The 11,518-nt window shown below is 46.9% G+C and overlaps 1 protein-coding gene across 2 annotated transcripts in view; it reads right to left on the reverse strand.

Moving 5' to 3' along the window:
* Positions 1-2,387: 2,387 nt before the first annotated feature.
* Calb2 (calbindin 2) overlaps positions 2,388-11,518 on the reverse strand; it is a 26,901-nt gene continuing 17,770 nt past the window's right edge. Inside the window, exons 5-12 of one of the 2 annotated variants that reach the window (XM_031341420.1) lie at positions 9,071-9,127; positions 8,280-8,357; positions 7,778-7,833; positions 7,357-7,396; positions 7,075-7,128; positions 5,713-5,784; positions 2,962-3,082; positions 2,388-2,587 (exon numbers count right to left, since the gene is read on the reverse strand). In XM_031341420.1, the coding sequence (XP_031197280.1) occupies positions 2,966-3,082; positions 5,713-5,784; positions 7,075-7,128; positions 7,357-7,396; positions 7,778-7,833; positions 8,280-8,357; positions 9,071-9,127 (474 nt within the window). In that variant the 3' untranslated portion in view covers positions 2,388-2,587; positions 2,962-2,965. Of the gene's footprint in view, positions 3,083-5,712; positions 5,785-7,074; positions 7,129-7,356; positions 7,397-7,777; positions 7,834-8,279; positions 8,358-9,070; positions 9,128-11,518 lie in introns of both variants that reach the window. The other variant, XM_031341419.1, reaches the window with a different exon arrangement.

Below are 11,518 nucleotides of genomic sequence, written 5' to 3' on the forward strand. Positions count from 1 at the left end.
AGTAGTGGAAAACCAGAGGGGCACAGGTACTGTTTGGTAGCTTCCCTCATGCCACATTTCCCCCCTCCCTCCTCTCCTTCCCTCCCTTCTTCTCTCTTCTCCTTCCTTCCCTTCCTCTCTATCCCTCCCTTCTTCCTCTTTCCATTCCACAACCTTTCCCCTCCTCCCTCCAGTTTTTTTTCTCCCTTTTCATCTGTCTTTGGCCCTTGGTTTCCCACATTTAGCTTCCTCTGACTCTTTTCTTCACTATTAGCTGACTGACCTTCCCTGCCCTCTTCTGAGGTTTGAGTTTCTGCTTTTCCCAGCCTCCAAACTTAACCCCAGCACCAGCTCTAGTCTCAAAGCCATACACCTGCCAGCTCAGGATGACATCTCCTGCCTGGCAGTGTGGGTCTCAGCCTCCAATTCCAGCAGCTTGGATCAGATGTTTGCACAAGCCCAGTCAGGTACAGGGAAAGGGGCAGAAGTCAGGTGACACAGCCCTGGGCCATCTGTCCTGTGAGTAGGGTTGGGTTCTCTCAGAAATGGGGAATGGCTGAGATAGAAATGAGTGTTGCATTTGATTCACATGGGTAGAATCTTTGACTATTGCTCCAAATGGGCTTCTGGATATTAAACAGAAGGACATTTCCACAGGTGATCAGCCACATGTACATTCTAACTGCCATTTAGGAGCTGTGACACCCAGAACATGTTTTCAGCGTCTGAGCCTTCATCTGTTCATCTGTTTAGTATCTGTCTCATAGAATTGTTGGGGATTAAATAAAGCAGTGCTATTAAAGTGAATCTTTTAGAAAAACAATAAAAGTCTAAAAAAAATGAGCTCTCTCTCTGTTCTAGGATCTCTGACAGCTCTGCGGACCCAAAGGCCAAGCTGACCTTACAGTATGGGGTATCTGATCAGGTGGTGCTGGGCAATTTTCACTTTGTGGAGAGAAGTGAAGGCTTTGCTACATTACCATGGGTATCTCTACTACAAGGGAGGCAGCACTTTAGAAGGTGAGTCCAGGTTGTTAAGAGCCGTACCCTGGCTCTGTTCCCAACTGCCCACGGGCTGTAAAGCCCAGCACTCAGTACTCATCTTCAGTTGCCTTGACTATAGACTAGAATCATAGCATCTCTCTTAAAGGTTGAAGGGGGATATCCAAGTAATGGTTCCATATAGTGACTCAGAGTTCAGAAAGCCTTCCACGAAACTGAGACAGAGAAACAAAGCAAAAACAGGACTAAACAACAACTCAGCTCGTTGTAGGAACAAGCAAGCAATCACAAACGTGCTGGTTAGTGTCTGTCAGCTTGACACAAGCTTGAGACACCCAGGAGACTCCATCAGAATGGCCCTCGGGCAATCCTGTGGCGTTTCTTTGGTTAATTACTGATGTGGGGCTGTGTAGGGGTGCATGCCTTTAGTCCCAGCATTGGAACTGGGGTGGGGTGGGGGAGCAAGCAGAGAAGCAAGTGGATCTATCCTGTGTGAGTTTGGGTCCAGGCTGGAATACAAACCAAGCCCCAGGACAGATAAAGCCACACAGAGAAACTCTGTCTCAGAAAAACAAATAAACAAAACACAAAAAGAACAAACAAATGTGTGGGAAGGGCCAGGTCACCATGGGTGGTGTCACCCCTGGGCAGGTGGTCCTGGGCTGTGTAAGAAATATAGCTGAGTAAGCAATAAAAAGCTGCCTAGCAACTCCGCTTCAGTTCCTGTCTCCAGTTCCTGCCTTTACGTCCCCTGCCTTGAGTTCCTGTCAGACTTCCCTCAACTATAAGATAGAATCCAAACAAATGATTTCCTTCTGAAGTTGATTTTAGTCAAGGGTGTTTATCACAGCAATGGGAAAGCAAACTGGGATAGTAAATGAAAGCCATAGTGTTTTAAAGTCTTTTTTTTTTTTAAAGTTCCTTCATGTGCAGGTGTGTGTATGTGTCCTCCCCCACCCCCCGTCAATGGAGCTAGAGGACAACCTCAGGTGTCACCCTCAGAAATGCCATCAACTTCCTTTTAGACAGGCTCTCTGATTGGCTGAGAGTAGCTGGCCAGAACCCCACAGGGATCCTCCTGCCTCTGTCTCCCTTGAGCTGCAACTTTTGACATGAGTTCTGGAGTTATTCGCAGGTCCTTGTGCTTGCAAGGTGAGTGCTTTGCCAACTGGGCCCTCACCACCAGACCCTCATTCCTGTTTGGGAGGGGTTGTCCTCAAACTCAGTGTATCCAAGGATCCTGTTGAGCTCCCGGTCCTCCTGGTATGTGGCACCACACCAGCGAAGTCTTGGGGTGGGGGATGTCCTAAAGCCCCATCGGGTGGCCCCGGTGCCCTCCCTGTCCCTATGTCAGGCCAACCCTTCGTTACAGAGAAACGTTGCCCGTGACAAGAAATGGGCAAGTGTCCACAGCAGAACATTTCCACTTTATTCTCCGTAAACTCTTCTTTGGTAAACAAGAAGACAGGGGAACCCAAAGATAAAAGGAACACACAAGTCAAGAACACAAGGCGAGGGTGGTCACCCTCCACAGTAGCTCTGAGAAGACAGCTAGATCATTAGCAAGCTGGTGGGCAGAACCTGGAAATCCGGAGTCAGTGGTGGCCTGGGGTAGAAAGGAGGGGGTGACACAGCAAGAGGAAGGAGTCCACTCTGTGGGACTCAGAAGCCGAAATCATACAGCGAAGGAGCTCATGCATCAGAGCAAAGAGATTAGGGAAGCTCCACCCATGCCCCCGCCCACCATCCATGTGGCTGGTGACCCACTGCAGGCACAAACTGTCCATCAGGGTCAGGGATAGGCCGGTGCAGCTCAAAGGAACGCTACCAGTCACCCTCTCTCCATCTCTCCTTTCCAGCTCCACAGGCTGGTGTGTGCAAGGTGGCAGGGGTGGGGAGGTCTGGGAAGGAGTGTCAAGAGAGTTGGGGCAGTGGGGGCGGGGTTTAAGGGAGGCGCCATAGCAGCCCTTGTCCCTTTACCCCTTTACACTGGGGGCTCGCTGCAGAGCACAATCTCCAGGTCCTTTCTGTAGAGCTTCCCAGCCTCAGCCAAAGACATGACACTCTTCCTGTAAGTGGTGAGCTGCTGGATGTTCATCTCCTAGGAGGGAGAAAGAGGTGAGCGTGGGCTTAGTGCATGGCCTTGCCCAAAGGAGTCCCCTGTCCCCAACACAGTCACACCCAACAAATTTTCCTATTAACTCATCCTAGGACAAAGAGTCCAGATGGACAAAAGGCGTGGGTTTTGCAGTCAGGTAGAACTGGGTTAAAATCCTCTCACTGATTGGTTGCATTGTTTTGAGGAAAGCAGTCAACTTTCCTGGGGCTCAGCAAGGTTAGCTGAAAAATGGGGACACCAATAACCCTTGTCTCAAGGAGGTGTGGTGATGGCCATCGGTCCGGAGAGGGGGACTACTGTGGTGACAGTTGCGGTCTCTATACTCTGTCAAGTGTTTTCCTTATACAGTCTGGAGACAACCTCTCGAATCAGCTATTCTTAGCTTTATGCCAATGGTCCCCGCCCAAAGGTATTTTGCACACATTGAGGAACATCTTTCCTAATGTTGTAAAGTTCCTGAAAAGGCTGTGTAATTTGTACACACTGGGGGAAGGATAGGTGCCTAACTATGCATCATTTACATGTTATCAAGGAAAAGCCCTCCTTTTGGGGGAGGGGTGTTGTATCAACCCAAGGCTTGAAAGAAAATTCCCAGGGGGCAGTGTGTCAGGGAGAGACAGCCTAATTTTATGTCTTGCAATTCTGTTCAAAACTTGGGAAAGGCCTTAGGGATATTGAGAACTATTGATGTTCATTTCCGTCAGCCCATCCCTTCTGGAGCCTCCAGCAGTAATCTGCTTAGAAACCTTATCACAGCCCGAGCAGGCTCTGTTAAAACGAGGCCACACCTGCTCTGTGAGCTCACCAAAAATGGCCCTTTCCCTTTCTGGCTCAGGTGCTGGAATTTAGTCTTTCCGTTTGCTGATTCACTCTCTTAGTGCCCAGGTGCCAAGTCTGGAGCCTGGCATACGTGGAAGACTCCCATGTAAGCAGCCTTATTAATACCCCATTCCTCAGCCTTCAAGAGTTGCTTCCAAATCCCAGCCCCTGACTCCTTCCTTTCCTTTGTATGCACATCCGGGGCCAACCTGCAGAGGCAGCAGAGCTCTAGTCTCTGTTCTTCATATTAACTAAGGAGGAGCCCAGTGGATTGAGGACCAGGACCTGCAGGTCACTCTGAAGTTTAGTGCATGTGTCTGTGCAGACTTCACTAACCTCAAGTGACAGGCATGGCCTTAGAAAGACTATGCCTCATTCATGCAATGCAAGTCAGTGATGGTTTTTCTTCCAGCGCCCTAATATTCATTTGAGCACATATAGCCACAGAAATGATTTTCTTTTGGGATGTAGTGTCAGGAAAAGGGTTTCCTGAGTTCTCATACTGGCTCTGCCAAAGGCTTTCTTCTTCCTAGGAACTGTTTGAATCCTTATCATTTAGTCCCTGACTCTCTTATCCGAAGTGTGTGTAGGTAATATTAAAATGTAAATGTAGGTTCAAATCAATAAAGACTGATATGCAGGGTGAAGCCAGAGAGACCAGAAAGTACTGGCAAAGAGAGACAAATGGACCCAGAGGCTGCAGCGAATTTTTTTTTCCTGAAATTGAGCATTAAATTTAGTTCTTATTTGGCAGCTGAGGCAGTTAGACAGCTCTAGAAGTTACAGAGCGTTTGCTATTTAATTAAAGAAAGCGGCAGTCATTTTCTCAGTGAAAGCTATCTTCTGGCAGATGAAGGGAGACAGCTGCAAAGGCTGTCTGCTGGTCGCCATTCCACCGGATTCCTCCCACTGAGGGTACTGAGGTGAGACCATGAGGAGTGTGTGTGTGTGTGTGTGTGTGTGTGTGTGTGTGTGTGTGTGTGTTGGTGGGGGCATTCCTGGAAGATTCCTTAAAGGCAGTACCAGGCACAAAATTGCTGGTTTTCTTGACCTTTGCAAGAACCAAGCTCATCAGTGATTCCCTCCTAGCCTCTTCCCCAGCACTAGATTCTTCAGTTAATGGGTTTGGAACAATCTTTACCCCTCTCAGCTCCTGCCCTCCCAAATCTCTCTCTGTGTGTTAAAAGTCTTTCATGACGGCCGTTTGGCTGACACTTCTCCAGAATGGGCTATATCAATATTGCACTTATTCATCATCATTCACAACAGCCAACACATGGGGGCTTGCTTAGGTGACAAGCAGGTAGGCAGGATGACAATTATCACTCAGCTCTAAAAGGAGAGCTATAACATGCTATAACACGGATGAGCCTTGATTTCAACATGCTGAATGAAATTAACCAACCATGAAGTGGTCACGTAATTCCCCTTCTACATGGCACCCACAGCAATGAATGTACAGATGCAAGATTGCAGGACAGCAAGGAGAAGATGAGAGAGAGTGGGATTGTGGGTATTGGGTTTCAGTTTCACTGGACGAGACTTATGGAGATGGCGGTACTTACACAGGTGAAGAGTATGTTGCATACCACTAGGGCATATTCTTTTACAATGACAAATTTTGTTGTGTATTTTAAATCAATCCCTCCAAAAAGACACCCACTCCACAAATTGCAACTGTCTTGTCATCGCAGATCAGAGATAAAAGAATTCATCCCCCTCTTTTTCTCTTTGAGTGTGCTCATCTCTCCCAGCCCTGGGACCCTAACCCACTCCTGGGCTCATTTCCTCACCTTCTTGTTCTTCTCATAGAGATCCTTCAGGAGGGCGTCCAGCTCATTCTCGTCAATGTAGCCGCTTCCATCCTGAAGGTGGCAGCAGAGAGCAGTCAGCACAGTGCTCTTAAATCCAGACCCCAGTCATCCTGACCACAGCTCTTTCCACTACCTAATTTCAAGAGCTCTGGAGTGCGTGCGTGCCTCTGTGTGTGTGTGTGTGCGTGTGCATGTGTATGTGTGTGAGTGTGTATGAAAGATGGTATGTATGTGTGAGGTGCGTGTGTATGTGAGTGTATTTGAGTATGTTGTGTATGTGAGAGGGTATGTGTGTGTATTTAAATGTGTGGGGAAGTGTCTGTATGTTTGAGTGTGCACGTATGTGTGTGAAAGTGTGTGCATGTGTGTATGAAAGTATGTGTGTGTGTAAGTTTTGTATGTATGTGTGTGTAAGTTTCGTATGTGAGTGTGTGTGAGAGAGTGTGTGTATATATGTGTGAGTGTGAGAGAGTGTGTATATGTATGTGTGAGTGTATGTGAGAGTATGTGTGTGTGTGACTGTGTGTGCATGTGTGTTTAGAGAATGCATCTAACCTTTCTGTTTGTCTACAAAGAAAAGTGTCCAGACCATAGGACAGAATAATGCACTTAATTCTGTCAATAGCAGTTAATACCAGACAGCTCAGTACAAACTGGCTGCTTTTCTGGTGGTGTTTCTTATTTGCATTACAAATATAAATGCGGTCACAGAAGCTTAGAGGTAACTGAGTATAGCTGTTAAGTCTACCCACCAACCCTTTAGTTATAAAGGAGACCATCAGAGTCACGTGGGCAGGGGACAGCTAAGATTGGGGTGGAGCTAGGATATGACTCTCACTCCCAAAGACCCGGAAAACAACTGACTGAGCTCTGTATGGCAGTATAAACATGCACAAGCTGGTTATCCCAGCACTCAAGAGTCTAGGGCGAGACCAGAGGGTGAAGAATCTGATCACATCTCAGGCTACATAGAAAGACCCTGTCTCAAAATTGAAATGAAAGAAAGGAAGGAAGAGCAAGGGGGGGGAGGGAGAGGAAGAAGAAGGAGAAGGAGGAGGAAGAGGAGGAGGAGGAGGAGGAGGAGGAAGAGGAGGAGGAAAGCCAAAGCAACCAAACAAAAGACCATTTCTACCGCCATATCATGACCCAGCTCCACCATGTCCACATGTGTCTCTGAGCAAAATCTGTGGGCTTCTGTAGATTAGGAATCAAATGTCATTTGTTTTCCCACAAAGCAGAAGAAAGAAACCACAGGCCCAGGTGCCCCTTCTGGAATGCATGGCCATTGTTACCACAGGTGACAGGGAGTCTTCCTTCCTACTCCATACTGTTCCCTCTCACCTTGTCATAAAATGTGAAGATGGCATTGAACTCTTCTGAGGTCAGTTTCATACCCTGGAAAGACCAAAGAGTTAAAGAAATGAAACCCCAAAGTATAAACAAGGGAAAGAGAGGGTAAATGTGTAAGAAATCATATAAGTCTGCATGATTTGGTGCATGCATGCATATGTGTGTGTGTGTGTGTGTGTGTGTTGGTGTTGGAACAAAGGCAGGCAGAAGGCTGAAGCTCCGAGAGATGAGGGGAACAGAGAAAGCCAAAAGAAAGCAAAGCAACGTTTGTACCTGAAATTTCAGCAGGAAGTTTTCTTGTACAGGCAAGAGTCTGGAAAGAAAATATTAGAACAGAGATTAGAGGATGTGCCATGGGCAGCAGACACTCAGATAGGAAGCAGTGTCTAGAGGAAGCATCTGTAGCCATGGAAACAATCGTTATGGAAACAATCGCTGAGCACTTTATAAAACAGGAGTTGGGTAGAATGTTTCAAAAAAAGGAAGAAAGAAATGGACAAAGTGTGGCAGCAAGGTTTCCAGTTCCTGGGGCGGGCAGAGAGGCAGTGGGGACAGTGAGGAAGCCTGACACTATGGGAGTCAGGGGTTGGGGGTGGGGAATACGAAGTTCCAGCTGGTTTTGTCTTGGACTCAGATGGGGATAACAGCACAGGAGCCTGTTCAAAGTGACACCAGGGGCAGGAAAAGCACATACCTGGACATCTCTGAGAGGCCCAATTTGCCATCTCCATTTAAGTCAAACATCCGTAGCTGTTGGGGACAGAAAGGGGTAGCTGGGTTATCTGAACTTCTCATTTAAGGGCCTTCACCTGCCGTCATCTGCACTGGGGTCACTTGAAGCTAGGGACCAGCCTGGTCTTAGTCACTAGGGGAGCCAGTGACGATTCAGTACCTCTGGGATGGTGAGACACAACAGCCATCACTGTGGACATAGGCCCACCCTCTTGAGGTTCATCTTCTCCTGGAGCTTTATCAGTTCCCATGGAGACAGAGAACCCTTAAGCCCAATATCACCATGGGAGTCAGTTCAGGGAGAACCTTCAAGGATGTATGGTGCTTTGAACTTTCACTTACTATCATGAGACACTTGACATAAGCCTGAAGCATGGGCAGAGAAAGAACCCTGCCCATTAGAAGTCTCAGGGCTCAGGACCCATACCCCACAACACTAGAAGAGAGGCAATGATATCACTTACTATGGTCTGGGTGTACTCCTGGAGTTTAGGTTCATCATAGGGCCTGTTGGCCTTCTTCAGGAGGTCGGACAGGAATCCCTGAAATACCAAAGGCCTGTTCAGAGCCCAATTTCCTCATTTAGTTCCCCCTCCCACATTCACTTACTTACTCCTTTAAAAAATCAGAGCTGATCTTTAAGCTCTACCATTTATATAGCTTACATTTCTCTAACTTTCTTACCATCTGTGGTATGACCATAAAGGGCTTTGTGTGGCTCCTGGCGACATATAACCTTGCACATAGAAGAGAAGGTAGAGACTGGCTTTGACTCCCTTCTCAGAACTCAATAAAGGGCCCAGCTATGCCCAAGAGTCACTGGTTTCCCAGAAGAATTGGGATAGAGGTCTAAGTTAGATAGCCAATCTTCTGGAATTTCCTCAAGAGTGCCTATATTGAATCCTCAGGTGCCAAAAAGTGTGTTTTGGTTGAATGCCTGGTCCGGTAGCTTCCTATTGCTGGCACAGGACTTCTTCAAAGAAGTCAGCATTTGGTCTCTAAGGAGTCCACAACCTCATGTTCCCCATTCAACATCGCTTCCCTCCCTGGTTCTTTGGACTCACCAAGACTCTGGTCTCGCCCTTACTTTCCATACCCCCCAAAGTTGATCTTTAAGCTTTATCAATTAGATAGCTTACATTTCTTGTACTTCACTAGCCCCTTAACATCTGTGAAATGACCATAAAGACCTTTGGGTGGCTCCTGGGTACATACAACTTGCCCTCCTCTGTACCGTCCCTAGGACCCCTCATACCTTGAGCTCATTTGCTTCGATGTAGCCACTCCTGTCTGTGTCGTACTTCCGCCAAGCCTGCAATGGGAATGTCAACCTAGTCACAAAAACCTATCAAACCCTGCCACCCTCCTCCAGGTTCTCTTTAATGGGACAGTAGGGTCTTGGTGTTAAGGATGTTAGAGTCCTCACTTTAACAAGGAACAGTGACTTAGCCCTTTAGTGTCACAAAGGAGGAAACAAGGTTACATAGAAGAGGAGAAAAACTACCTGGCAAAGGCCTCTTACTTTAACTTGCTCTAGGCTTAGGTCCTTTTTTGGATTTACTGTTTGTTTTGTCTGTTGAGGGAAGTATGATGTGCTCATCACTGCAGGCTTGTGGGGAGACCAGGGAACAACTTTGTAGAAGCTGTTTTCTCCTTTCAACATGGGTGCTTTGGAGTTCGAACTCAGGTTGTTGGACTTGACGGCAATCACCCTTACCCACTGAGCCATCCCACTGGCTCCTAGGTCCTCTTACGGATCATCCTGTAAATTAGGGTTAACTTTTTTTCTAAGTGCTAACCAGGCAGTTTTGATCCGGGATAGAGCAAGGGCCTGATAGATCCTAGGTTTGCCTCAGGTATGAGGTCTCCTTTTATTCATGAGGAGTGAAGGAGAAGGCAGGGATGGGAGGCAAACTCAGGAGGGAGCAGGAACAGGCTTGGTTACTGTTTACTGTTCTCAGTCTGCCATCCTCCCACAAAGATGTATTTGATAGACATGTTCAATGGTCAAGAAGAATTGGCAATGCAATTGATTATTTTAGATTATCCCCAAAACACGACTCCCTTGCTTTTCTTATAAACCCCCCTCTTCTCTCTGAAAATTACCTATCTTCTGCTCTCATATGGTTCAGGGAGATTGAGCCCCATCTCCAGATCTCCAGAGTAAGCATGTGACCTAGGCCTGCCCGTCCCCCCCACCCCCCCAGCCCTGGGCTCTCTGGTCAGAGTCTTTTATTTGGTGAAGGGATCAGACCTCTGTAAAAACCAGGGCTGAGCTTGCTGACCACAACAGCTGCATCCTTTAACTCCTTGGAGGCAGTTTCAGGTGGATGACATAGAGTCTCACCACCATGGAGATGGGGTCTCTTCCAGCTCCAGTGGAGCCTTCAGGAACTACAACTCAGCCAGCATCCCCACTGGTGGTTCATAAGATGCTGTAGACCAGAGCTACCAGGTAAGCAGGTTCAACCATAGACACCATTAGATAACAAGTCTTTGTCTCTTTACGGTGTTAAATGTGGGGGATAATTTGTCACACAGCAGCAAGTAACTTATAATGTCCTGAGAGTCTGTGGTCCCATATATAAGGACTCTGAAACCATCAGGTGGGAGATGGAATAAACTGCCCGGGTCTGTGGAAAAGAGTCCCAGAGAACCTGGCTCCCCTCAGTCTTTATGCTATATTTTTGTTTCATATATATATATATTTTAAATTTCTTTCAAATTTTGTTCCTTTGACTTTTCTGCTTATCACCCCGTTCAAAGCCACACTTGAGCCACACTGGGTTTCCTGAGAGGGGAAAAACAAAGTCAAATCTCTTCCCTGAATTTTCCCTCTAGCACATGCTACCTCTGTATGAGTGCCTCTCGTGTTGACAGGAGTCATAGAACTTGTGGACAATTTAGGGTCTTTGTTATATGTGTGTGTGTGTGTGTGTATACATATATACATATATATACATATATGTACATATATGTGTATATATATACATACACATATATATAAAACCAAACCAGTGTGATTTTCACTGCATACTAGGACATCTGGTCTTGGTTTTTCTTGGAGTTTATGAAATACAAGCAAACCCATCCTCTAGACAGCTTGGGTAGCTGCCATCCAATCCTCTTCCACAGGGCAAAGCATTCAGAGGCTACTCTAACTATGATCCTGCAGTAGGTCTGACTGCCCTCACCCACCCCCACCACACGCACACACACACACACACACACACACACACACACACACCTCTACTGTATGCTGGCTCTGGGCTCTAAGCTCTCAACTTCCTTTCCCTTCTACCAAAGTGTCCTTATTCTCTTCTCATTCTAGGAAGAGAGTTAAAGAGACCTAGGCTATGCAGAATCTAAAAAAAAATAAAAGAAGTCCTGAGGTATTCCTAAAATTAGATGTTAAATGTTGTGCTCAGTGGGATGGGGTCTATGGGAGAACACAAGCCTTTTAGGGCTTCTGAGGGACCATTTCATGTTTGCAGATGCTAAGAATGGAATGAATAGCTAACCCCAGGAAGCGGTGGTTCTGGAGGGGGTGGGATCCCAGGAGATGTCTGTGAGAGTGAGGCTGTGCTTGCTCTGCAGACATGCATGGGTTTAGAAGGGTAAAGGCATGCAAGAGTATAGCATCATGTCAACCACGTGGAGAGAAACTGCATCGAGAAACACAAACGAGAGAGAGAGAGAGAGA

The sequence above is a fragment of the Mastomys coucha genome, unplaced genomic scaffold (assembly GCF_008632895.1).
Source record: "Mastomys coucha isolate ucsf_1 unplaced genomic scaffold, UCSF_Mcou_1 pScaffold22, whole genome shotgun sequence".
NCBI lineage: Eukaryota > Metazoa > Chordata > Mammalia > Rodentia > Muridae > Mastomys > Mastomys coucha.